This window comes from Charadrius vociferus, unplaced genomic scaffold (genome assembly GCF_000708025.1).
Source record: "Charadrius vociferus isolate BGI_N301 unplaced genomic scaffold, ASM70802v2 scaffold325, whole genome shotgun sequence".
Lineage (NCBI taxonomy): Eukaryota > Metazoa > Chordata > Aves > Charadriiformes > Charadriidae > Charadrius > Charadrius vociferus.
Window position 1 is genome coordinate 4,881,082 of NW_009648526.1, and position 27,979 is coordinate 4,909,060.

Consider the following 27,979-nt stretch of genomic DNA (forward strand, 5'->3'; position numbering starts at 1 on the left):
AGGACACCAAAACTCTGTGGGATTGTCTCAGTTTTAACACATAGCCAACATGGAGTCTTCATTCTCATACTGAGTAAGTTTTCCTGATAGCAGAAATTCTGCTTACCATACAGACAGCAGACATCGTTAGTAGAATGTAGTGAGAAATTAAGATGATTTGCACGTCCTTTTTATTAATCTTTCTACAGCGCAGTGTCCCTGCTTCTCTTGGAAAAAAACAAACACACCCCCCACTATTTTTTTTCGTTAGAGGAAGTGAAAGAAAACCGCCTGAAGTTCGCTGTGGAAAGGTATGAACTTTTATTTAGTCTAATTTACTTCACATTCACAACTCAGCATCAGGATTTTATAATCTTCCTGGCACTGCTACTTTACGCAATAAATCATCATCAGGCACAAAGGTTTTAGTTTCAGTAGAAATAGTGAACTCTAAACCATCACAGCAACAGCGTTAGAAACCTACTGCCTAGAGCAATTTGAGGTACAGATTTCTGTCTCTTACTTTAGAGGCAAATTTAAGATTTTGTCCTTTGCTTAAATATATGTTAGAATTCTTTTGGTTTTAATGTCTTTCCATCTGAGAGTAAGCCAAAACCTTTGCCCCGCTTGCTACATTTTCTTCAGAAATACAAGGCAGTTCATATCAAAGTGGTATTGCAGGCAGGTGCACATTGAACACACGTGCAGGCCTGGCTATACATATACACACAAACACACACTTCTCAATGCATTTCTGGAATGAAAGAGATTTCTTTGATACATGGCAGTAAATGGTGAATAAAGTTGTACTACCATGATCGCTAAGTCTACGATACGCTGTACCTCACAGTAATTAATGACACTGGAGGTACACTTTAACCCTATCAACCGGCGTTCCATCTTTCCCCCCGCGTGCTTTACAGTGTAGTACAAAAGTCATGATATAACATCCAATAACAGCCAAAATAGTGCACGTTTTTCTAGAAACAGACAAAAAAGGTAAGATTCTTGATAGTTTTTCTACAACACCATAATGGCATTAACAGTATCTTGTTTTAAATGGTGAACAGAAATTAAAATTTGAAAATGTGTACATATAGATATATATACACACACATATATACACACACTTGTACGTCAGTATTCTGTACAGAGAAGTTAAAAGATACGTACTCGCACCCCAAAATTGCTTTTGAAAGTAACTAAAGATGTTCAGAGCAGTCCCTATAACTATTGATAAGGCAACTGTGCAGAGTGAAGAGTATTTTAAAATTAACATTTAGTACCTGTCTTTAAAAAGTAAATTAATACAATTAAGATGGTCAAGAGGAAGAAACAACATCCACAGGCAGGCATGTGCCCGCAGAGACACAGCAGTCACTCAAGCTCCTGGGCAGGCGAGGTCCCTGCGCACACGGGGAGCAGAACCTTCTCGGCATTGCCCAGGCAAGGGGCCGGGCGCCCGCCTCCACGGCTCTACTCCCTGTGCTTAGCCCCAGCTTGGCCTCCGCCTGCCCAGCTCCCCCCTGTGAGCTGTGTAAAAGTTATTTTTAAGCCTGTTTGGCAAACAGATATTTAGACAGGTTTTGTTTATTATAAAGGCATATTATTTTTAACCCCCTCCCATGCTATATATATAAAATACAAAGACCATCTGCAGCATCTGTACACATCTTAGAGCTGAAATGTAAAAATGTCTGAAATCTCCTTATAAAAGACAATCCTGTTTAAATATAGTACCCATTTTTCCCCCAAAGGGTACTAGCCTAAACATTAATTTTATTTTTTTTTATTCCACCAGCTGCCTGTGTGGAGTCATTTATTTACACATTTTTTGGTACCTTTAAACCAAAAAAGTTATACTTTTAAGGAAAAAAAAGAAAAAGAGACACCATAGTTTTAACTGTCATTTTAAAAAGAAAAAAATTGGTACCAAAAGACACTAAGCACACAGGTTGAGGTCTTTTATGTCAAGTATCAGGCCAGGGAAAGCAGTAAGCTAATTAAGAAAAAAATAAAATCAAAAAAGCAAAGAAGTAATACACACATTTGAATAATGAACTGAACAAGGTAGATGACTGCTCCAGCAAGCTGGTAAATAAAGACAACTTGTTTGTGGACCATTTAACATGCTTGGACCGTTTTGCAGCATAATTAGGCAACTGAGGTGAATACATGTTTTTTCCTCACAAACAGTTGACCAGAACCAATCTGGCATTGTGTCATGACACGCACATGAGTGTCTGTGTGCAGACACACACACACACTCTCAGCTGCTTTGCATAAACCCAGGTTCTGGGGGGTTTGGTTAGTTAAAAAAGGAAGCCTCCGCCCCCATTAGCTCACATTCCCAATGAAACCACCCAAAATCCCCCAGCACAAGAGCGCAGCACAGCCCCTGGCAGCAGCTCGGCTTGGGGCTTTTTCAGCCTGGGGAAAACGGGGTCCCTCTCTAGCACAGAGCCTGCACCTATAAGGCCACTCCAGATGCATATTCTCTAAAATAAATACTTGAGCAACCTCAAGCATCCAAGAGGAGGCTGCTGTATGAAGCAGGGGGAGGCTGTTGGATTTAATTCCCTCAAGCAGTGTTTGTCCACTGCACTGTCCATATGGACATGCACATAGGCAAAAAAAGGCAGCACCACCAAGCACTCTTCTTCCAGCCCCTGCTTACAGGGTGTCAACAGCACTCGCACTGGGAGCACATCCTCCTTTCTGGAATCCAGTAGGGCTGAGGCTGAATTCTGTCGAAAGCTGCTTCATCCTGCAACAGACTGAGGAGCGGGTTGGCAGGGATCAGGATCTGTGCAGGGATACAATGCTGAGTATTTGAGGTGCTGATACACAAAAGTGAGGCTCTCATGAGACTTACAAACAAGCTTAACCTCAAAGAGGAAAAACCTGCTGCCTGTTTCGCTGGCTGCCACCTGTTATTTCCCGAAGTGGAGAGAGGGGGATGGAACAAGAACTTACCGTAACAACCAACTGTAAAAAGTTGGAGGGGGGTCAGCTGCATTAGAGTCACCTTGCTACTGTTTCCTCCCAATTAAAGGCACTTCTAAAGCTACTAAACGCCATATCTACAGTAAATTTTTTAAGGTTAACAGTGCATTGTCCTGAAGTTGGTTCCTATAGTCTAAAGTCAAGCTCATGACAAAGAGCACAAATCTGACTAATTGTTAATGAATGCATTTTGGGGAGAGGAAGAAAAGGGAACAACATCCCCCCCCCCCCAATACGTACTGCATTAACACATATGTAGGGTGATCAAGTCACAGAACATTAGTATGTATGTATGCATATATGTATTATTCCTGAAGAGGCAATCTGATAAAATAGTTTGTTCCCAGACTTCAGCTATCGGCTGGTGTCCACTGCACCAAACTGCTTTTGCCAAGCTGTTTTGACACAAGAGTCACTTCAGTCGTTATCTGGGCAAAAAGGTATTTCAAGCAGAACCCTCATTAATGACCACACCAAGCCTTTCAATTAGCTAATGAAATGCTCCATCGCATATAATGAGCCAAACCACAAAAATACAGAAGGAATCGGGGACCAGAAACCCTAGCAGATGAGAACTACTGAAGACAAAATTGTGCGATTTGAAGCATGACTCGCTTTGCTTTTAAATATTTGTGCAAAACTTACGTAATGTTTGTATATAAAAATTATTACAGCTTTCAATGCCGCATTTAGCAGTGTTAACTTAGAAAAGACAAAATGATACGCTGTATTCTCCCCAAACCTTTAAACCGTCACATCCTCTTAGTCTTCATTTGCAAGCGTCTCAGTGGACAGCCAGATTTTGGCACCACTTAAAAATTTGCTTAAAGGTGTTCCCAGAATGCTCCGCCTGCACAGGTTCCCTACAGGAGAAAACGGGAATGAGGAGGAGAGAAAGTCTGGGGCCCCAGAGGTGTCATTCACACTATTTGCTCTGAAGTACATCCTGCTTTGATCCAGTTCCGAGCAGCTGCCTTGCAAAGAAGAGTTGCTTTTGTGCTGCCGAAGATTCCGGTTTAACATGTCTACTTCATCTGCCAGCAAAGAAACTTTATGGAAAGCAGTGATGAAGCCACCATGATTAATCTGGGCCTCAGGAACCCAGCGGAAGTAGCACAGTTTCCACAGTTTTATTTGTGTTCCAGAGATACGGGGTAGAATTACGCCGTGCAAATCAACAGGCTTTGCAAACCAGTCTCTGAAGTACTGTTCCATACTGTTACTCTGACTCTCTGTTTGCTGTAAAAAGTCTGGTTTCAGTTTGAGTATCAGAGAGTTTCTTCTTGGAAGGAACTCCTGTTCACTGATGATTCCATTTTTTAATGCTGGGGGGACACCTCGCAATGTGGAGCTGTAGTTTTTCTGCAGAAAAGAAATACTGGTAATTTTCCAGTTTTATGCTGATCTGAATAGCACACTTCCCTGAGCTGCTCGGATGCATCATCCAGAGAAAAGGATGTGACCTTGCAACAGTTCTGAGCTTGCGAGTCACTGCTGCAGGGCTCACAGGGCAAACAGTGTGGCCACATAGCGTTTTCTAGACTTTCTAAAACAATGAATGATTGAATTAAGCAGTATTCACTGAAAAAACTGACAGCCCTGGGGGAAAAACGTGGCATGTCATCGCTTTTCCATAGGTGAAATGCAAATGTCGGCAGTGAGCTCAGCCGTATCGGAAAATGTCCTGGAACACACGGCTCAACAATTTACGTCTTTACTTCTACAGAAAATAATTTCTTTAGGCTGGGAAGCTAAGGGAATTAATGCTCCTATTGCTAAACTGAGTGTGTAAAACGCTATATAACTGTACATTTTTAAGCATTAACACCGTTGGTTAAGTAGAGAGTTCACAGACAGACATTGCTATACTTACCTGGTTAAGTAGAGAAACAGTCCGTTCACAGACAGACATTGCTATACTTACCTTTGAGCGTTTAAAAGTTTTCACTGCTCCATTCTGTACACATGGTGCGCTCTTTCCAACATACAAAGGGTTGTGAAAGAGCAGGCGATCCCTGCTTGTAAACTGAAGAGACCAGTCCCAAACACAAGGAAATCTGAGGCCCTTCTCATCACCCAGCTGAATATTTTTGCTTATGGCAAACTCCTGCAAGAAGTTAACATTCAGGCATATTAAAAATCAAAGTAAGCATATTCACAAATCTTAATTATAAACCAGTGCATAACTATTGGGGAAGGAAAGGCAGGGATATAATTTAGAGGTGGCGGCAGGTAAAAGCAACAGAGCAGCGAGACAGTCTGCTGCTGGAGAAAACAGCTGTACCCTCTTTTCATTTCATGGAATCACAGAATGGTTAGAGTTGGAAGGCACCTTAAAGATCATCTAGTTCCACCCCCCTGCCCTGGGCAGGGACACCTCCCACCAGCCCAGGTTGCTCCAAGCCCCATCCAGCCTGGCCTTGAACCCCTCCAGGGATGGGGCAGCCACAGCTTCTCTGGGCAGCCTGTGCCAGTGCCTCACCACCCCCACAGTAAAGAATTTCTTCCCAGTATCTAATCTAAATCTCCCCTCTTTCAGTTTAAAGCCCGCTCAGGGGGCTCAGGACTAATGCTTACTTGGCAAAAATTACTTTTCAATGATATTGTTTGTTTGTTTACTTGTAAATCCCCCAAACTGTTATTTTGAGAATACAGTAATGGTCCCTCAATGCGCTACTTCTTTGTAAGGTAGCTACTGACAACTTTAAAGGGAAAGTATTTAACAAAATAACTAAGTTTTACTTTTATCAGCCATCAAATGTTTTCTACACACAGTTCTGATAAGCTCCAGTTTTCAAAATCCAACTCAAGTGTTCAGTTTTCTAAATACCTTCATTTGGCATTACTATTAGAAGGTCATGCAGGCTCTTCCAACTTTTTCAACCATTTAAACAATTATGTCGAGATTTCAAAGTTTGCCTGAAGTGCAAAATTCCTGTCATTCTACCTTATCAGTTCCACATATAAATCTGTTTCCTAGAGGAGTACAAATAATAATGTGCAATAACTATGCTTTTCTAGAAGAAAATAAAAAAGAAATTCAATAGACTTTCTTCTTGAATAGTTAGTTACTGTCTATGCAAAGATCACCTGAAAGGACATTCTGATCATATTCATCTGAGGAGCAGAATATTTTGCCCTGAACAGAGTGTGACGTTTTGAAAAACATAAAGAAATACCATTTAGTTGTGATGCTGTTATTTCCAGAAGGGCACCCTAAAGTCTCTTACTTGAAAAGCAGGTGTAACACTTCATACTCACAGTGCTTTCCTTTACTCGCTGATGAGGACAATTGAAAAGGAAAGTGCCAAACAGGGAGATACGTGCGCTGTCGTACAATATGGTCAAGTACACTTCCGAAAACTCGAAGGCTGCTGGGTATTGTTCTAGCAGCTGCCAAACACAGTCAAGAAACATCAAGAACAAAGGAGACTGCGAAAAGAAACAGAGAATTATTGGATTTAACAAAAGCTTTTTCCAAGTCATACCAATTTCTTTGCAGTTAGTGCTCCACAGGAGTATCCAGCTACACCTCTGGTATGCACCTCAACAGGGTAAACTTGGAGTAAATTTGGAGTATTGTATTTTTTATAATTTTATGCAACTAATACCCTCTTTTCCTGTTTAGCCACTTTCACAAGCAACTATGGCAACTGGCTTTCTCAGCATTACCTTTCCACAGCTTTCCCTTCTCTGTAATTGCCAGTCAATTCTTTCCTGGGCTCTCTTCATACTCGTGTGGCTGCAAAAATGCTTTCTGCCCTCTTGTATGTCCCTCATAATTTCCAAATTAGCGCTTGTATGAGCCTTCCTTGCTACTTGGCCTTAGTTTCACAATGTGTATACTTCCTTCTTGTTCGAAACGACTGGAAAGCTTATGATTCAGCCACGTTAACTTCTCACTCCGCTTTCTAGCTCTTTCCACAGCGGCCCATGAATGGCAAAAGAATAAACTATCACTTATATAAAGTGTTAGAAATATTTTCCTCTTCCCAGTTTCTCTCTTCTGTATATCCTTTCCTAGGGTCAAAATATCTGCTTTCTCATTATTTCCTCCATCGTATTTCCATTTCTTTACCCCTTAATGCATTTTCTCTGCTTAGTGCTCAGTGTCCTCAGTTTACCTGTTGGCTCCACTCTCTGGGGATATTACTCTTCTGTGACTCTCGGGCATTGTCCCTGAAGAAGGCTGCTAACCTTGGGTCCTCTATTTTTCCCACTGCAATTACAAGTCTCTCCTTTGCAACGAAGAGCCCAAATAAAAGTAGCTGGAAATACTGGAAATCAAGCACTGCGCTACCCTCTATTAATGTGTTTGGCAGCTGTGTACCAGTCCATAAAGCTGCGGTGCTTCTGTCAGCTCAATACTGCCTATTGATGTGACTTTACATTCCAGAAAATGGGGATGAAAACAGATACCCATGGTAAAACAAACAACCCACTCCTATCCCCCTTTTATTTCAATGTAAAATGTGGGCTGAGCGTTTGTACCAGTGGGACCTTTTCATGTATAACACTGAGGCAATATAAAAACCCAGCAACCTCTGATTGCACCTGGTGTGTGACCGATTCTCACATGGCTACAGATAATAAGGAAAACACATCGCAATCCTGGACAAGGGCTCATTTCTCTGACATTAGTTTCATGAGATTTGAAAGTATTACGAAATATTTTTACTTTTAGATTTCTCTGTGAATAAATGTTCAGGCTGATATTAACAAGATACTGTTATCCCATACCAATACAATTCACTTTTACCTCTTTGTCAGATCTCTTTAAGTGGTTACACCTATCTAAAAACTGGTATCCTGCCATGACCCATTCCTTCTGTATTAAGCTTTGAAATCCAACAATTGTTCGGAAATGGGGATCCAGCATGACTTGAATGAGAGAAGCAGCAAGACAGCTCAGGTCCCGTCCCTCTTCCTCTGTGAATAACATACAGAATGTATGAAACATATAAGGTATATATGCACATATAGAGAATTAGATCTCAAAGAGCAAGAAGTGGCAACTAGGTCTAGTGTGTTTCTTTGAATTTCTTTTAAAACATGCTTTCTGCTGCTGTAATTGTTCTCATAGTTTCAAACAAAACCAGAAAAAAAACCCACCTTTTTTTTTAACCAAGACTCATACTCTAGAAATGTTCCTGCAGTAACCAGCACAACAATGCCTTCATCAAGAACAAAATACCCACCCGAATGCTTGATATTTAAACCGAGATGTGATGAGAAGGAGGGTGTTCATGCTGCTGGAAATTTTCAACCTACTTTCCACCCTTAAGCAGTTTTTGGAAGGCCATTATATGAGTGGCATATACCACCTGAACGGGTCTTGTAAAAATTACAGAAACGACAACATTTCTGATCTCGATATGAGCAAGTTTTTCAGTGTCTTTTTTTTCTGGAGTATCTGTTTGCACTTACACAACAGCAGCCACTGTCAGTGAAATACTTTTGTATATAGGATCTCTGAGTAAAACTGGTATTGCTTATGCACAGAGTATTAGCCCAATTAACAACGTACAAAACTGCACCCTAAAGTTTTGATTCTGTCACATCATTGTCAGAATAAAACCCACAAAGACTCAAAGTGAAATATTTTTTGATGCTACAGTTCAGATACATAACAAAAGTATTTTCCTTTCTAATTCCTCAAATGCCTAAAATATTTAGAAGTGATGGGGTTTATGTATAAAGATTACAGTTGATTTTATCTAAATGTGTGTCGTGGTTTGGCCTCAGCCAGCAACAAAGAACCACGCAGCCGCTCGCACAACTCCCACAGTCGTGGAAAAAGAAAATGACAGGGCCAAACTCGTGGGTTAAAAGAGTGCAATTTAACAGAACAGCAAAAGGAAAAGACGAAAACGCGATTACAGTACCGCCGCGCAGCGCACCGACCGGACCCGCACCGCCGCAGCCCACCCCCGAGTGGCGACTCCTCTCCTCGCCCCGGCAGCGCCTCTTATAGCCCGGGCAGGGGTCACGTGGGATGGAATACCTGCCCCCTGCCGGCTCCTGGGGAGATTAACCCCATCCCTGCCGCAACCAGGACAATGTGTTTATTTACGTTACCATACTAATGCTAAGAATTACAGCATGCTATACGGTTGTATTACCTTGCAGAACTACAGAAACGTGCTTACACTCCATCATATATACAAGCTCAGCAGAATGCTTAAGAAATGATCTAGACGGGGAAAAGAAAGTGATACAACAGTTAATATAACAGGTTCACACTTTAGAAGGAAAAAAATTTGGGAAATCTGTATTTACCTAACTCATATATTAAACCAGAGAATCCTTCAACCAATTCACTGCTTATTTACACTGAAAGCTTTTCACATCTCATTAACTATCATTTTATTAATGGTACAAACCTAATATACTCTAACCAGTGAGTATTTTCCAGGGAGGATAGCCACTTCTCTTCAGTTTCTTCAAAAGGCTCTGCAACAAGGAAAGTAATCACATTGCAGAACAACTTCAAATAACTACTCCTGTTAGCCAGATCTATTAGAATTTGTTGTATTTCAAGAAAATAACCACCATGAAAGGAGGACAGTCCAGCATACCGTTAACACACAGCTGTTTGAGTTTGATATGTGCAGCCTGGATTTCCTGGATGTTGGGGAGACACTTGTCCAGATCAGATTTGTAAACGTCACTTCTCAGGGGATGGCTTCGAGTTATTGCACTGCAAATCCTAAGTACGAAAAAGAATCAGCCATTTTATTATGGCAGAGGAGAGAAACCGTCTTTGAAGACATATGCCACAGTCTGTAACTGCAAACAACTAAAACCACATAAAACATGCACGTTATTTTTAAGAAAAAGCTTTCTACTTTATATTCAGGAGATATATTGCTCCTCCCACAAAGCTATTGACTCAAATATTTCTGGTATCTGCTAGTTACAAAACAAAAAAATGGAAACGCTACATGATTAAAACAATACATTTGGGAAATTAAAGTCTGAGGCTGACTTACAATTAAACAGCTCTGTTTAACTTTCCACAATTTTTAGTAAGACTTATCTATGCTAAATAAGCAGATCATATATAAAGTTTATAAAGCCGGGAAATCCGCCACGGTTTCAAATAAAACTCAGAGCTCCAGCCTCACACACATGCATTCGTACTACTACAAAAAGTTACCCTACAAATTACATCAAAGAACAAAAAATTACCAAGCTAGTAAACCACTTATGCAAGGCTCTAAATACCTTCATCTTTCATCAAAGACAGTGAATGACAAACTTTTCACCAAAATACCATGTGCATCGTGGCACCGAACCTATAGAACTGTATTTCCCAATGCCACAAATAAATGAAATCATTTTTACTGTGTCTTGCTGAAGCGCTAAGAAACTCTCCCCAATGTAACTTGTATTACAGTAACATCAATAGAAAAGATCTATTCTTCAGATAAAAGCCTGATCCTTTTATCTGAATGACTAGCTGCCTAAAAAATAAACATCCCTTAAAATCTGAAGAATTATTCAGTATAAGAAACAGAAGTGGACCTTGAATAGAAATTGTGCCACAACTGTCTTCAGAGAAGAGCTCCTCAAAAGTTATTGCATTACAACATTATGAAGCAAGTATCCTCTCAATTACCAATTGCTGCTGTATGTTACACAGTCACCACTTGTGTTATCTTATGTGTCTGATTAAAGAATAACGTAACTCATCATTTACCTTTGATCAATTCTTCTTTGTTGCAACACATCTTTAATGTTGGCCATTCTTACAAGGGCACTCCCATTAGGGTGATTCCAGGACCACAACTAATATGGGGAAAAAAACACAAAAGAAACAACAAAATAATGCAGGTTAATGTTATTCCATAGAATTTTTTTTCTTAATGCTATACCTAAAACTACGTTAATTGGCATACATATCTTTAAGATTAATATTGCACAGTATGAGTCCAAGAACAGTAACAGAATAAAGACTACACTTACTGGCATTCGTCTCCCAATAAAAGAGTAGGAGTATAGCTTAAGGTCTTGATCTGCTAAGGAAGATGGAACCACAAAATATTCTGGAAGGCTTGGGGAAAAAATACGATAGAAAAGGTTACTTTTCCATACATATTTTACCAGCTTTTCTCTTGTTGCAATGCTGTCTTACCAACTCTGTTTAACTATAACGCACCAGCCCCTAATACCGCAGGTTGTCCAGTATGTCTGCATGATCTTACATACCATTGGTTCAGCTCATATCTATTTGTTTAGAAACTGCATGTTTCAGAGGGAAGTACAAAAGCATGAAAGCAACGGATGCCAAAATATGACATTTCCTTTAATGACAACACTTGCAGGATCTTTCAGCTGAGGGCCTCTCCAGAGAGCGGCACATTTAAGAGGTGAAGTACACAGTTATGTAGGATGGAGGCTTGGTAGAGAAGAGAGGAAAAAGACAGTATAATTGCCTTGTTTTCTTCTACCTGCGTTATAAGAAAAACTTACCAAGTAGATATCATATAACCTTCATTGACTGAACAAACTCTCCACTCTGATGCACCTGTCCTTTTGATTTCTCTATCCCAATCAGAGTATGTTTCAAACAAAGGTGTCTGCTGGCCACTGGCACTGCCGATGCCACCACCACCACCTCCTGGGTCTATTCCATTCACCTTCTTTGCTAGGAAAAGAAAATTCATCAATGGGCATTAAAAAAAAAGAGAAAAAAAAATCAAACTCTTCACCTTCCTAATTATGAGAATGAGCCATTAGCATCAGGACTACCGCTACCTATTTCTGTATTACAACACATCAGTGCTTTAATGACAGGTTGGCGATACGTGATGATGCAAATGGTTTTTTCCTGCAATTTCAACAGAGGAGCAACATAAAATTGGTATGTTGTGCTGCTTGATAGAAAGCAAGACATACTATACTAACACTCAGGAACAAATGTTATCTTCAGTCACTGGATTTCTCTCTTCAATATGCCCAAGTTAGCGATGTTTTAAAAACATGAACCCTTTATAGGCTACCCTTTAATTAGGTACCTTATGAAGAAAGCAAAATAAAAATTTGCTGTATTAACAGCAAATAAAATAAACTGAAGGCTAGGTTAAAATATATATATATATATTTATATATATTTATTTATATCCACACGAAAAGATGGCCTACCATTTTGTGGCTAGGGACCAAGAAGATTAAAGAGTCTGTTAGTAAAACAGAAGGATCTCCTTTGCTGGGCATTCTTTAGGTGCCAAGGAGGCAGTCAGCTGTGTCAAAGGAGACTACATTTCATTTCTTGACACTTGAAAATAAATTTTTAGATGAAAGTGAAATAAATCGAGACTCAACGCTACTACCTCCCCCACGAAAGCTCCTAGCTTTAACAAGAGCCTGTAACGATCGAAGGGGTGGCCCAAACAAAGCAGAATACAGCGTTACGGCTCTACTGTCGCCTCAGTGATTGTGTACTTTCTGCCCTCTCTATCAACTTCATTCTTGCACTAGTACTCGGACTACTCGTTTTTTTCTGAAGAAAACTAGACTAAAATCGGAATGAAGATGTTCAAAGGTAGCATATGGGGAAATATGATAATTACCAAAAAAAAGTTACAGTTTTGCTGTTCAATGGCAGGATATATAATTATCAAATACAGCCTGGGAAAAAATGATATACATATACAGCAGAGCAATGCAGGTTCTTTATGTTCCTCAAGAAGCACAAAGACAGTATTTCAACTTTACTTTGCTGGGACCAGCAGGGATAGAGAGTCATAAAACACAGGACTGGAACTGGAAGAGCAAAGTCAGAGATGGACGCTACAGACACCAGGGGTCACAGCAACAAAACGCCCCAACCCAACCCAGCAGTATTTCAAACTCTGTTCTCCAGCAACTGCAGCACAGCAGAACAAATATCTTTTGCCGCTCTGGTCTGCTGCTCCAGAGGAACAACATTTTTTACCCACCTTATAAAATTGTTCCACTAGGTATTTTTCCATACAACACATGGTATTTTAAGGACAGAGTAAAGGCAACTTTGTGAGACACTAGCATTTTGTTCACACTCCGCTTTAACATTTTATCTGCAAATTGGCTTCCTCCCTCGTGCTTTATAACACTAAAGTACATGGACCTTAATAACTGCCCAAGTTTTATCAAGTAAGAAATTCTATGTGCAATTACGTACGCAATGTAATCACATGCACATGTACTTGTGCACGCACAGGGCAGTCACGTAGGCGCCTGTGTGAAAAACATGCATTTTTGTGCAAATTTGAAGGCCTGAGCTCATAATTCCCCAAGATTCAAGTTTTGTAACAGGCAGATCAGTGGTTTCTAATGCCAGCTGCTGAGTACATATTTCAGTACCACAGAACTACATCAATGGCACTTTCTCTGTTTGGAGGCTTGTTACGCTAGAACTGACGCTTTTCAGCTGTGTATTGGCTGGGGAACACTAGGCAGTGACCGCACAGCATTACACTAGAAACCAAGTTCCAAAGGCATCTTTTTCAGGCTTACCTAACTGACAAGGTTCAGTTGGAGATTGGCCTTGAGCAGAGAGGGTGTGCTCCAGCTCAGCAGGGGTGGTGGAGGTTTTGGGTGGTAAGAACTGCCTAGTAAGCCTCTAGGAAAGAAGGTTTGGAGTCCCAAGTTGCACAAATCCTCCTGCAATACCACCAGAAGAGAAACTTATTCCCAAAAGAAGGGCAGGTGAACAAGCCTGCCTGATGGGAGATTAGCTAGGTACCTAGAGTACCAATAGAGACATACAACGGGAGGATCGAAGCGTGAATTGAGAAATAGGAGTATTCATGCTGACATAAGTGCTGACATAGGTAGTTTTGTTTTGTTTCAGACAGGAAAGACAGTTCTTTCAATTTTGGTCATTAATGTCTATCACAATGAATGACTTATAACCCAAAGTAAGAGGTTGGGTGCAGGACAAGCCAATTTTATTACCCCTGGAGAAAGCCTCAAATGCTTTTTGCCATTGCTTCTAGACTGAAGTTGTACTAAAATTACATCTTATGAAATAGGAAAAAAAAAATCAAACAACTTTCATACTTACCTGGATTATGATACATTTCCCCAACATACTCAAACGCAAAGAGAAGCTGAAGATCCGTTGGCTGAGAATAATGAGCTATGGCAAGGCACACCTAGGAAAGAAGCATTTATTACTGTTAGCTTAGAGACAGTTTATTGCCCTTAATTATGACAGCGTGAAATACACAAAGCAAAAGTTAAAAATCAGTCTTCTGATGGATTATTTCCATATTTTATTTGAGAGGAGTGAATTATATAGTTAAATATACTCATATTTGCTGAGAGACCATTACTGTAATTCTAGCAGGCGAGTTCACGACCATCTTTTAAGAGTAATTAACTGATGAAGGGCAGGCTAAGGTTTTGCAAGAACCGTCAGACTGCAACAGGCATCCCTAAATGTGATTCTCTGTATCAACAGAGACAAGCAAGGGCTTGGAGCTACTGAGCCGTGTCTGTCCACATGCACGTAGATGTAAGGCAGAGAACAGAAGAGTACAGCACACAGGTGATGACCACAGTACAGCAAAATCACATTCGTAGTTGGTCTTTTGAGATTGTATTTTTAAATAAATAAATAGCACTTATCAACGTAGCATAAGAACGGCCATACTGAGTCAGTTCAAAAGGTCCAGCCTAGCACTCTGTTCGTGACAGGGGCCAGCAACTGATGCTTAAGGAAGAGAGTAAAAACAGAGCAAGCATATAATGAAATTTTATCATTATATTTTTCAACAGTTCACAGTTCAGGCACTTCCAGAACTAAAATTTGGTATCAGTATTCCACAGCATTTGACAGATATTTCTTCTATAAAGTTGTCAATTGGGGCAAGAGGTTTTTGAAGTGAGACTTCTCTTTAAAAAGCCCTGATGGTTCTTTCCTAAAGTAGCATATTTAACCAAAACTTTGTATCTAATTACATTTTTATTATCTTTTCCACTAATTCACCCCATATAGGCATCAGGCTTAGCAGTCTGTGCTACTCAAAACTCAACTTTCAAAAATTTCTGCTCTTGGAAGGGAAAACAAGAGGTTGCTCTTTGAAGACTTCTAGGACCTCTGTCAATCCTGCATCTCATTGAGTTGTATTCCAAAATTATGAAGGGCATTGATGAATATAAATAAAAAGCAAATTGTTACTTGGAAATAAGTAATTCATGGTGGGAGATGTTTTCTTCATGTTAGTCATCTGTAGCCTGTTTGTCAGCTGAATGGCAGATTCTCCACCAATCTCCAATTTCAATAGAAAGTGAGTTTTTAGGGTAGGTGCTTTTGCCAAGTGTGGGGGATCTCTGCAGTTAATTAAGCCTGCCAGTAATCACCCCCTTCCCAGTCCGAGCTGATCTTGAGAACTGAAACACCAGCTAAACTTTCTGAGGGCAGCAAGATGTCAGCATTATTCAATTTTGGCCCAGCCCTTGTAGGTTCTGTCCTAGATGACTGGATTTCATTACTGAAGAAACCCACTTGTAATTTTTAGATGCCTGCAGGTTTACAGCAAGTTCCAACACTGCCTCTGACAATCTGAGTCATTAATCAGGTTTAACCAGGCTGAGTCACAAGCCCTGCCCTGCAAAGGGAAATTCAGCAGGGATTTAAATTGAGAGAGATGTCTCTTTAAATGTGGATAGTCACTAATAAGTACAAAAGATTTGACAAAAACCCTAGTATCTAGAAGAATCAAATTCAGGAAGAAAAAAAAGACCTTTCAAGTAGAGCTTGGCACTGTTATTCTCTAAATTTCAGGACTTGATTTGGAGTCCTTAGCTTTGCCTTCTTCCCTCAGTATTTGCTTCTCCATGTTCCTAAAATGTACCTGCCTTATCTCTAAAGAAAATATTTAATGAAAAGGAGGCTGTAAAACACAAAACTCTATCCTACATGTTCAGATACAGAAATTTCACGTGTCAAAGTTTTTAATTAGGGACATAGTATAAGTTCACATTATTACCACCTAACATTTTCCCTTTCCATTTTCTTCCTTCCCATGTTGACACAATTTATTCATTGTTTAGCAGTTTTGGATATTATTTTTGAAAAAAATTCTGTGCATCCAAAAAATTGTTTTCTGTTAGTGAAAGAAAGTTTTCTTATTGTCAGAGACAAAAGAAAGATTCGCATGACACACAACTAGAGGAATAAAAGTGTCACTGGGAAACAGTCCAGCATGACTTTTCAAACAAACATTTATAAGCTGATTTCCAGGATTTAGTAAAACTTTTAAGAACTACCATGAAGTAACTGGAAGCCATGCACATTTTATTAAATCTTGCGATTTAAATGTACAAATCAAAGCTGAAGAAGCCAGCTATTCCATAGTACTTGGCTGCTTCTAACAGACTACTTTTGCCTATCATTGACAATGAAATAAAATGGAAACCTGTGTATGTACATGTTTTTACTTCCATTTTTCTATGTAACTTTTCACTACGGTAACTAACAGAGCTACTCCTCATCTTCATTTATGGAAGTAAAGGATGAAAAGCCTTTTACTATGCTGGTCTACTCTCAAGGCTTGAGGATGAGCTGCAAGACATTAAAAAATGCCACTGTGCTGCCAAGTAACACAATAGAAATACAGTAAAACCTATTTTTAAAAGCAGCAGCTGAAGTCTCTGTCATTTACTTGCCACATTTGAGAAAGAAAGTATGTGTGTGCTGTGTTAAGAGGAGTAAAATTGTGTGGGGGAGATGGTGAGCATTCAGATCTAGTTCCCAAAAATGAGACCATAGCTGTGCTTTTGAACCCAGCAGCCGAAAAATGCTCCCAGGTGTTCCACAGTATACACAAAACTCACACCACCAGGTACTACATGGGTGAAACAGTCTACCTGTGGGTTACAATACAGGTTCAGGACCTCTATTTCTGTCATTAAAAAAAAAATATTTATCCTGCTACTGTCTTCATTTTTACATTTTAGACAAATTCCACTCACACACACACTAAACAAGTATTAAAGACACACTCGTTTTCAGTTTATTCCTCCCTAAATCCATATAGTAGTTTTATTGTCTGAAAGTTTCAAGAGACAAGCACATTCCACAGATCTCAGCAGATTATCATCCTAAGTAGAAAGCTCTCAAATTGGAAGACAATCATGTTTTACAGGAAATGTTCTCATATCAAACTGAAAAATGTTTGGTATTTTTGCCAATTTACAATTGTGTAAAGCTGAAGATATTTAGGCTCAGTCAAATAACAAGAGAATAGGCTGCTTGTTGGAAAGTTCATTTATTAAAAGCAGTAAACACAATGGCTGTAATTCTTTCATAGTACAAAGGCCACTTCCCTATGTCAGCGTCCCCTGTTCAACCCCTGTCTGAGAAAAATAAATGGTACTTTCAAGGGCAAGCCTTCCTCTTCTTCAGCGGGAATTTTACCAAGGACAAGAGCTTCAAAATATTGCTAATGCTCTTGGAAAAGATCATTCTGAACAGTCTTAAACATAAGGTATGTTTAATATCTTAAACGTATTTAAGACATCTAAGTTAGCATAGCCCTTCACTCCACCTGCCTCCCTAAGCCAGGCTACCTGCCCTATGACCTCACTGGAAGGATACTACTGCCGTTCCCGTTCTGAGTAGACAGAAAAGCAGAAAGTCAGGTAATCAGATTGAATCCCACGGACAGAATTTGTGAATCTCCCTGGGCAGGAAGTCTTCTTGGGCAAATAAGCTTTTAGGTAACAAGACTTCCAGCCCTAACCATCGTGCACGTTCTCCTACTAGCCGCTAAGCTACAAATTGTCTAATTGAGAGCGGCTTTTTTTTTTTCCTTCTATAAAAATTCCAATACCAGCTATACATAACAGTTAATTTGGTTTGAGTACAAGTAATCTACACAAGAGGAAACAGTACAAGGATTTCAGAAGCTGAAGCAACTTTTTACATATCAGGATCCTTGTTTGTACAAGAATATGTCTGAATTCTAAGAATAGCTTTCCTTAGACTGGAGAGAAATATTAAAATACATTTCTACTTTTTAGAATACCTTTAGGTAAGTTTACTTCTGAAAAAAGTTTTCTTCACTCCCTCCAACCCCACTCCAAAAACCATAAAGATAATAACATCTTCTCATGCATTCCCAGTGTCTTGAGAAATTACCAATTTTGTGATCTGCATAAACAATTAGAACAAGGTAATACAGAAGTATGAAAGGGAAAAAAAAAAAAAAGACATTACAAGGGGACAGGATCATTTGTCCAAACCTCTGAGTTACATATTATTCTTCGTAACAATTAGGAAAAAATTGTTCTGCTCCATCCCAAGTGTTATGACGTGTGAGAAGGCTGGTTTTGATTGCACAGGAAACAAGATTTGAGATAAATAATTTCCCTTATGTTTTGATTAAGCATGTGTTTCTGAAACTGCTCTCATACTCATTTAAAAAAGCTTCCTGAAGGAAAAGAGCTGAGGGGAGTTCCAGAAGAGAAAGGGACTGAGAAAATGGAGATATATTTAGGAAACAGGAGATTATAGGGTGTGTGCCATTCTGGTGCACTGCCAAGGTTCACATGCGTGGCGAGGCAACACGCTATCCATCAGCTAACAGCCGTAAGATCTAAAGCCTCACCTTTTCACACATTTTAATTTCTTGGTCTAACGTCAAGTATTGTAGCGGCTAGAAATTAGCAGGAGTTTTCAGTTTGACTGTTTGTTGTGATTTTTGGAACAAAATCATTCCTTTTCCTTTAAGGAATGTGAAATGCTTCTTCTTTCACGCTGCCTAACTTAAGACTTCCCCAGCTTGCTTACCCTTGCTTCCCCATCCTCCACTTCCTCCCACACCCATCTGGCTTTCCTTCCTTTGGAGACTCGATAGCTTTATTTTAGAGACAAACCAGAATTAAACTGTTAAATAGTGATGAGTGCGAGTTTCCATTCCCTCTATTATTCCTTAACTCTTGTCTCCCAAACATCCATTAATAAAAACAAGGAAGGAAATATTTACTTGACTGGTTAACGTTGAGACAGTATTTTATTAGCACGTACTGGCTGCAACTGATGTTGAGGGTATCTTTCTAATAGAACTGATTTTTAAGCTTCTTTGTAATAATTTGCCCCAAAATAAACTAATTAACCTCAAAATATAATGCATTCTTCCAATTTTGTTTCTGCTTAAAAGGTAGAGAAAGACACCTCTGAAAGTTCTACCAATGTTACCCACGCATCATGTCTCTGTGCAATCAAGTCAGTCAGACTGTCCACATCTGAAGCCTGACTGCTTCCAAACTTGGAGCCTTCTTTTCACACTTTTTGAAGAGAGACTCAGAATACTCTCTATTCTACACAGCTTAATTAGCGAGGGTTATTCTCCCTTATGCCCTCTTCAGCAAATATAGACACTTCCTTAGGAACAGATTACATTCCCTTTGCCAACCCCAATTTATGTAACTGAATGCTGTTGAGTATTTCCATCGCACTGAAGGAAACTATGCATGAAACAAATCACTCTAAAAAGTTAGTATCTATTCTCCTTGTAACTATTTCAAATATTTAAAGCGCATTTAAAAATAATAATAATTAAGTGTATTGGTTTTATTTCTTTAACTATCGCTCTAAACAGAACATCTGCTAGCATCTGGCAACAAGTTAGAGCCATTTATGCTCCCACAGTTTCAAGTGTATACCTTAGAAGGTAGATATTCCACTTTGACCTATCAGTGCTTTATAGATAGGATGATACTCCTCTCTATTACTGGGACGTCAATTAGTTAGAAGTCTCCCTGCTCTGATTTGTATAGCTGACTGTATTTCTGTAAAGTTTGCTAAAGGAAGCTATTTATGATTTATAGAGCACTAACATGCAGGTCTCTTGCTTTACAGAACAGAGATTGCAATGCTACCTATAACATCACCTTTCCTTCTGCTTACTTTAAAAACAAGTGAAAAAACCTTATTCGAAAAAACTTCGGTCATAAATATTTCAGACATAATTTTAATTACAGCCTGTACAATTCACTGATTCCATTCAGAAATTCTGAGTTCTGCACTTTTTCAACACTAAGCACCCTAGAAAACCTTCATAAAAAAACATAAGCACAATTTATCCAGTTCATTTTTTACTCAGGAGGTCATACCTAGCTCCAAAAGGAGCATAAGCTAACTTGTCAGCAGAAAAATATAGCTGACAATTATTTTGATTTTTTATTTATTTATTTATTTATTTAAGAGATGACTGGAGATTAGGCCCCCAGGTAAAAAGGAAAGCGGAGAAGCTGGAGGGAAATCCAGCGGTGGGCTGCCCAAGATGACTATGGTCCTAAAGTACATTTTCTGAAGAAACTGGGCTCATTTAGCTGTGCAGTAATAAGACTGCAGGAAACCACTACTAGGAAGGTAGTTATAGACTTAGTCTTAACAAGATGACACAATGGACAGCAGCCAGAAACTCATCTTGAGACATTCAAGTTGCACATCAGGAAAAACATACAGCACTGGAACAGGTAACCCACAGAGGGGGAAAGCTCTCCATCCTTGGTGGTTTTCAAGATACAACTGAACGAACCCGCTGCTAACCTGATCTAATCCTGGCAACTCTGAAGAGAAAGGTGGACTAGGTGATCTCCGCTGGCCCCTCCCATCTAGCACCTCTGACTCCATGGCCAGTTCTCTACTACAACACGCTCTGGGTCAGAAGACAATGCTAGCACGCTCAGCCAAAGAGAAGGGCAGGAATTCCCTCTCATCAGAGCTCAGTTAAAGTATAAGTCTTGGTCCTCTCTACAAAAGTTATGCACACACAATTACTTCCAAGTTTTCATGCAGCAATGTTTTCATGCACAAATAGCTGGATGTAAATATATATTGAAGTGGCCCTTCAGAACTATAAGGGGATCTGACCACCTTCCTTTGTTTTTAAACATCAGGACAACCTTGCTAATATATACCACTTGAAGGGCAGGAACAGAAACCAGATAAAAATCTTTCAAGAATGTGGTGCTAGCATGCCATTTAAATGCCAGAAAGAACAAAACAACTCCATTCAATACGCTGGGTAAGACCATTCCAGTTGAGTTCACCAGCATCCCAAAATAATTTAAGCAAAATCCCGATAGAAGAAACCTGACCTAAGGACCTCCTCGTTTTAGATGTTTATATTTTAATTCCAACGGGAAAATGTTATTATAGAACCGTTAGATTAGGTTAACAGAGACTTATCTCCCTTCAGTAAAAGTCTGCTTCGGTGATACACCCACGCAAAGTTGCCGTAACCTACTTGATGCGTCAAAACTGCAATAGCAGCCACACAAGTTTCCTTCCACCCCTCTAGTGAGGCATTCTGGTATTTGAATACGTCAACTGCTACACTTGTGGTCACCACCAGTACCATCTTTATAATCACACAGATTCAGATCTTTCTTTCCTATCAAAAGAAATCACATTAGGTCAAGTAATTACAAATGTATAAAGCAAGTGTTTTCATAAAAAGGTTTCACTATTTGGTCTTGCGTAAGTAAACGCAGCACAAAAAGTGTTAATGAGATGCTGAGTTTACACGCTCTCCCTCCCTCCTCCAGGCTAATCACACTTCTTAGCTGCCACAGCCAATTAGAAACAGTTGCTATAAAGATATGGCAGCAGTCAGGCTGCTCCAGGGAGATTTCAGAGAAGCTGAGAAACGGGAATTGACTGCTGAAAGATTGCCAAACATGAAAGGTTACAAACAGCAAAGGCAGCAGGCAGGGAGGAACCTAGAAAAGGAGCAGGGAAAGAACAGCCCGCTTGTTACTGGACTTCTGCCCAGGGGCATGTAGGCCAGGCTGAGAGGTGAAGAAGGGATGAACTGGTTCATCAGTTACTCAGTTGGTAACCGCAAACAGACTTATGTCTGGGCAGATGGCTCTTAGGACTTACAGGGTTAAGCTCAAACTTTATCCCACCGAGAAGGGGAATTCTTAAGCTGTGTGAGCAAATTGGGTCATTTCTTACGAAAGGACTGCTGTGCCACGCCTGGCCAGGAAGGGGTGCCATGGAGGTCAGAGGAGCTCTAACTCAAATAACTCATCCCACCCATCTAGAAGAGGGAAGCCGGTGAGCTAATGTCGCCACACAGACTAACCATCTCTGAGTAGCAGAAACTTATTTGGACTTTACTGTGTTAAATAACATTGTATGATTTTCTTGAGACTTGTGACAACAAGTGTTAAAGCTGGGGAAGGAATGGTGTTTCTAGGAATGTACAAACAGAAGTAATTCCTCTTGTCATGAGGCAAGCAAGTCTTTCTAAGAAAATGTTGAGAAAGAGCAGATAGTTCTACGTAGATTAGAGAAAGTGACCATTCCAAGAGCTCACTGGAAGACTTGCTGTGTGAAGCAAATAAGTGTACATATAAGATAGTACACTTTACCTTTGGGTAAGTTAAGCTTATGACTTTCAGAAAATGTATCAAAGTTTCAAACATTTTCCATAAAAATGTAAACATCTGTTGTTGTACAGCTGCAATGCAGTATTCTCATTCCAATCTTTAAAAAAAATGTGTTTAATAAATTAGTAATTTTTAAAAGTACAAGAGATATGGGCAAGAAATGCAGGTTTATCTTATATGAAACAAAAGAGTTAATACATCATGCTAAATTTTTTACTGAACAACTTAGACTCTAAAACTCTAGATATTCTCCTGTAACAGAATGTGATTAATTTGCAATTCTCCTCCCCTACTTCTCTATCAAAACATAAACCAAATTGTTTTTACTAGCACAGCTCTTGCTACGTATAATGACTACAAGGCAAGATCTCATAAGAAGATATAATACCTTTTTTGCACTTTCAGGACCCGCTTCATCAAAACGAAATCTGACAATACGGAAGTCTTTGCAATAAATTATTAATTCAGTTGGATTAAATTTAAGTTTTTGGTTGGGACCAAGGACCTTCTGCTTCCTCTTGGTGTCATTCACTATAAAGAAAAGAGAAAGTTATTGGACTGTGTTTTGTAAGTATACAACACAAGACTGGCTCAAAGAGATACAGCAGCACTGCTACCAGCATTTTTTCCATTTCATAGTGTATTTCAACTGTCCAGTTAGGTCCTCCTGTTGATCAATCTCCTTTCAAACAAGTGGCTGAAATTCTGCTTCCTCTATGTCCAGATTATTTTTGTCCATCAACAACTCCACAAACAAGGAATTAACATGTAGTATTCCCACGAGCAGTTTTTACTCCCAGACAGTTGATCGTGTATGCTGCAATGCCCTTCTAGTGCACAGTAATTGGCACATATGCTGGTTGGTTTTTGGGTTTTTTTGTGGGTTTTTTTGGTTTTTTGTTACTTGGATGTATAAAAAAAGTGCTAGAGCTAAGACTATGATTAACTCCTTATTCCTTACATAAAACTCAAGAATGTAAGTATTGTAAATTGCCAGCTTGTCTAGACCTGCACAGACAGCCTGTGTCTCCTGGCGTTTTCAAAAAGAGAATGTTAAGTTGTAAAAAGTAAGAATCACAGAAGCCACAGAGATTTCATTTGTAGTAACTGGGAAAACTGGTGCACATAGCTGTTGAGTGATTAATTGACACAGCTGCCTGACTGCAGGTATCTTATCTTCTGGATTAAATTTAAGTACTTCCACGGAACTCAGGAGAAGTGTTTTAGGACACCTCCACGTGTCCCGCCCTGTACCTCAAGTTTTATTCAGTTTTTAAGGCTTTTATCCTAATTTTAAATAAATCGCATTTTCAAATCAGTGAAGATTAATGACATAAAACCTTAAGCGTCAACAATTCTGCACAACCTAACAGGCAGTTAACAACTTTGAACTGAGTAAGTTTAAAGCCTATCATCATATTTAGCTATTTTTGACGTACCTGTGACAATCTGCTCGATGCATGTTAGTGGCACATCATGTTCACCAAGGAGGAGGTTTTTATAATGGAATTTCTGAAAGACAGGAACTCATAGCCATTAACTGCAGTTCTGCAGTTCACAACCAGCTATACCACACAATTTTGAAGAAACTGATAAAAATCAGGCATGCCGAGACTTTTCTGACATGTACCACCCTTGCCTATTCACAGGCAATTAGAGGCTGTGGAAACAGCTCTCGTGCTGCACACCAAATGGTTTAGAAACCCCAGTGGAATATGCAAAATAACCCCACTACTTGCATCAAATTTACTAGCCTCAAAATTTGCTGGCAGAAATTCAATACAATCTGAAGTGTAAAATATATATACATGATATAAAAAATCTCCAACTGTTACTGTAACTGTAGAAATAAATTAATTCATTCAGATTTCAGAAACGAGTTTTGACAACTACTTCATGTCAAAAATTAATTTTTTGACGTTGTCCTCCATCAGTAACGCCAATAAAACTTGGATGCATTAAAGCCTTTACTGATCTGATGCTTGTCTAGTCAAAGGAACATTTGCAATTATCTTCTTCAAGGAGGAACACGTTTTTATATAATTCCTGCTTTGCCTTTTGTAAAACCACTTCCCAATGAAGCCTCCATAAACAGAGGTACACAGAGCTGGCTGTACTTCCACACCAAACTTGCTCTGTTCTGATATTCTCAGTGAAGGGACAGAACAGCAACACATTCAGAACAGGACAGTAGAATCTCATCATTTATGCTGCTTTGTTTTAGAAAGCATCATATTTATATCAGCTATAGGACAGATTCACTGTATTCTAAATAAATCCATTTTACCTATCACGTTTGTTGCCATGATGTAGTGATGTGAGTAATAACACACCTGTAGTGGCATCGGGTCATCCGTAATAAAAGAAATCTTGAAGTTAGTGCAAACCAATTTGCCCCACAGGTCATATTGACTTGTATCCGTTGCGATGCATTTTCTTACAAAATTTACTTCATTTACCACAATTTCACCTGAAACAGAAAAAGGGGAGGGGAAAAGAGAAGCCTATATAAATCTTGTAGGTATAACAGTTCTAAGCCTGTAGTACCAAGAAACCCCTAACTCTTTACCTGCTTCAAGTTATACACCTCTTCTGGGTAAACCTGGAGTTTAACAAACACCACTCCAGGGAATAAAAGAAAACTATGATTCCAAAACAGACAATATTGTGGAGCAGTTAAAAGCAAAAAAAAAAACCCACCGCAAAAAACAACAAAAACCCCAAGAAAACCCACACCACTTTCTTCATACCCAGAGATCAAAATCTGCAATTCATCACTATTAAAAATTCATTGGTTTGGACACACTGCCCTTTAAAAAAGGCATATACTCATGTACTCCAGCTAGCATTTATTTTAAAAACTGAAACTAGCTGGCTATTGTTAAGTGCTTTAGAAAGTTTTATGAACTTCATGAATTCAGAGACTGCGGACCATTTAAAAATAAAAAGTAAATTGCTACACATAATGTTAATTTTTAGTTCCACAACAGAGGTTTCTGAAAGCTAAACAGTAATTTCATTCTTACTTCAGGAAATGAACTTGGTCATTTATTTCACTACTGTATAGGGCTTTCGCTTCTGTCATCAGATCAACCACTTCCTTCTTCTGCTACCATAAATAATGTGCAAGTCGAAGCGTGTTCAAGAAAAGTGTAATTTTATACCAGCTGTACGATTCTGTTTAAAAAAGACTAAGTACTAAAGATTGCTAATGCCTAATTTACTCGCAATAGGTTAGGCATATTTAGTCCCAGTTGCCCAAATTGCCATCTCAGAGTGTCCTGTGGTTCTCAAGAAAGCAATCGGTATAGCAATCGGTATAGCGCAGCTATAATGGCAGTAATCAGTTATCTGTATGCCCAGTGAGTATGCATATACCTTTCAATAAATCTCCCATCGGTCTCTTGATGTAGAGAAGGTATTTTCCCCAGGTAGTTACCACTGCACCCAAGTAACCATACATTCAAAGAACTGTCTTTAGCATTCCAGACGCTTGAGCAGAAACGCGCCTTTTGCTAGTCCTGAGAACCAGTCCCTGCACATGGTCCTCATCCCAAGCCCTCCTGCTAAGCTGCCCCGCCAGCTCTCTCACCCCTAATACGATTAGGCATCAGCCTGGAAACCACTAAGAGCAGCAGCAAACAGAGCCCCTGCTTTTAGTTCAGTTGTCATAAACAGCTACAAAAATTCCTTGGACTAACTCTGTAGCCTTCAGCTGGCAGAATTATGTTGAGTGTTCTGGGACTGTTTGAAGATGTAAGGGGACAAGTTTATTTGACCCGTGGTTATCATATACATGCATAATCTATGCCAGAAGTGGCAGGAGTTCTGAAAATGCTCTATAGACAGATGTGATGGAGCTTTAAAGTCTTTTCTCAAACATTTCGGAAAAGAGAATATAAAAACCCTCTGATTCTGACAGCTTCAGTACAACTAGTTAAAGCTCAGCCAAGTCCACAGCAATTGAAAACAATGTCTTATAATGGGGTACATGAGAATGACAAGCCCTACTTCTGTTAAACACCGTAATGGAAATGTTTCAATACTTTTAGCAGAGGCTGCCCTGAAACTTCTTAATGCTCAGCATCTTTTCTAATAAGCTAATTACTTAACTTCAAAAGCCCTAACTGTGTATTAAAGCAACTCCTTCTCACAGTTGGTGTTAATCTTCAACTACACAATGTCAAGTTTTCGGTCACATTCTGTCTGAGAAGCTCTCCCTCTCCACAAAGTGAGCTCTTCTAAACCTGAACAGTTTTTACTCTTTCCTTTCTCAGCACCTCCAGTGTATCACTGCATTCGTAATAAAAAGATAAGAAGGGCCAAATACACCGTGAAATGAAGTGCAACTTCCATAAGTACTCCCCCCCCCCAACATTCTCTTATCTGTTATCAAGCGTAACATTTTCAGTATCACACAGGAGACACTCTTGCTAAAAGCACAAATTACTATTACCAAACTACTTCAGTACTTCACATCTTTGATGCTACAAAACAGTAGAGAAATAAGAGAGCCATTACTGCTCTCATGCAAACTTCTTCAATTTGAATCTACTACAGTTCAAAACACGCCTGCTACATCCTTCTCTTTACCAAAGCCAGTCCTTTTTACTTCCCTCCTCCATTCCACGTAACTGTGTGGCGACACCACAAGATGTTAATACTAATCCTATTTTAGTGCAATTTCATTTATTCTCATTTAATCCAACACAAATACATTCTGGATTTTTTTTTAGCCTATGTTCTCCTTTGCACTCAAGTTTATTATGATACGGCAAGAGTGCACGCATACTGATCTCAGCTGAAGGTTTTAAACATTTACAATGAAGCGTGAGAAAGTTTACAATGAAAATTTAATAGATGCAGTTTTCAAAACCCTCTAGAAACTGAACCTTGTTTTTAAAATGCAGGTTTGGAATTTTACATCGACCTGGCTTTTATCCCTCATTTGGACATCTATAATGAGCAATAAAAAAAGGTACAAACCTTCCAAACTTAAATTTAGGAAAGTAGATAAACAACATCAGTAGTACATGTTGGTCTTACACAATGAACCCTTCTTGTATTTGTAGTCAAGTAGGTGATTTTTCTATACAAGTGTCAACAACAGCGCTATTCAGAGATATTACACTGCACATTTTTACAATGTAGCTGCTGCTTTTTCCAGTAAACAGTCACAAGCTGTTCCAGACACGGAACAGCAGTCAACACTTCCATGTGACTTGAACAGTCAAAGTATGATCTCAGGAGACAAGAGCAGTTTGTCTAAACTCTGACAGGAAACCAGAAGAAAAATTACAGGTTGCCACCCTTCTATATAAAGCCTAGTCATGTTTAATAAAAATATTTCTACATCGAATATGCGAATCAAAAATAACACAAGAGGCTGAAGGATCTCTCTTAGCTAATACACCTTCCATGTAACACACAGCCTCAGAAACTGTAAACTTCAGGAAAAAAAAATCTGCTAAACCACCCAGAAGCACATACAATTTGACGGTTTCATGTTTTGGGTGTTAAGAGAATTCAAGGTATATATCTAATCCACCATAGCGCATAACCTTCTACAGTCCAAATAAAAGCCAGAAAGCAAAGC

At 39.3% G+C, this 27,979-nt stretch overlaps 1 protein-coding gene across 1 annotated transcript in view; it reads right to left on the reverse strand.

The window, feature by feature from the left end:
• Positions 1-3,529: 3,529 nt before the first annotated feature.
• MTMR10 (myotubularin related protein 10) overlaps positions 3,530-27,979 on the reverse strand; it is a 44,770-nt gene continuing 20,320 nt past the window's right edge. Inside the window, exons 4-17 of the mRNA XM_009885788.1 lie at positions 24,717-24,853; positions 23,823-23,895; positions 22,772-22,914; positions 14,036-14,126; positions 11,461-11,635; positions 10,954-11,041; positions 10,688-10,776; positions 9,564-9,694; positions 9,369-9,438; positions 9,108-9,178; positions 7,745-7,914; positions 6,247-6,417; positions 4,910-5,092; positions 3,530-4,347 (exon numbers count right to left, since the gene is read on the reverse strand). Coding sequence (XP_009884090.1) covers positions 3,748-4,347; positions 4,910-5,092; positions 6,247-6,417; positions 7,745-7,914; positions 9,108-9,178; positions 9,369-9,438; positions 9,564-9,694; positions 10,688-10,776; positions 10,954-11,041; positions 11,461-11,635; positions 14,036-14,126; positions 22,772-22,914; positions 23,823-23,895; positions 24,717-24,853 — 2,192 coding nt within the window. The 3' untranslated portion in view covers positions 3,530-3,747. The remainder of the gene's footprint in view (positions 4,348-4,909; positions 5,093-6,246; positions 6,418-7,744; positions 7,915-9,107; positions 9,179-9,368; positions 9,439-9,563; positions 9,695-10,687; positions 10,777-10,953; positions 11,042-11,460; positions 11,636-14,035; positions 14,127-22,771; positions 22,915-23,822; positions 23,896-24,716; positions 24,854-27,979) is intronic.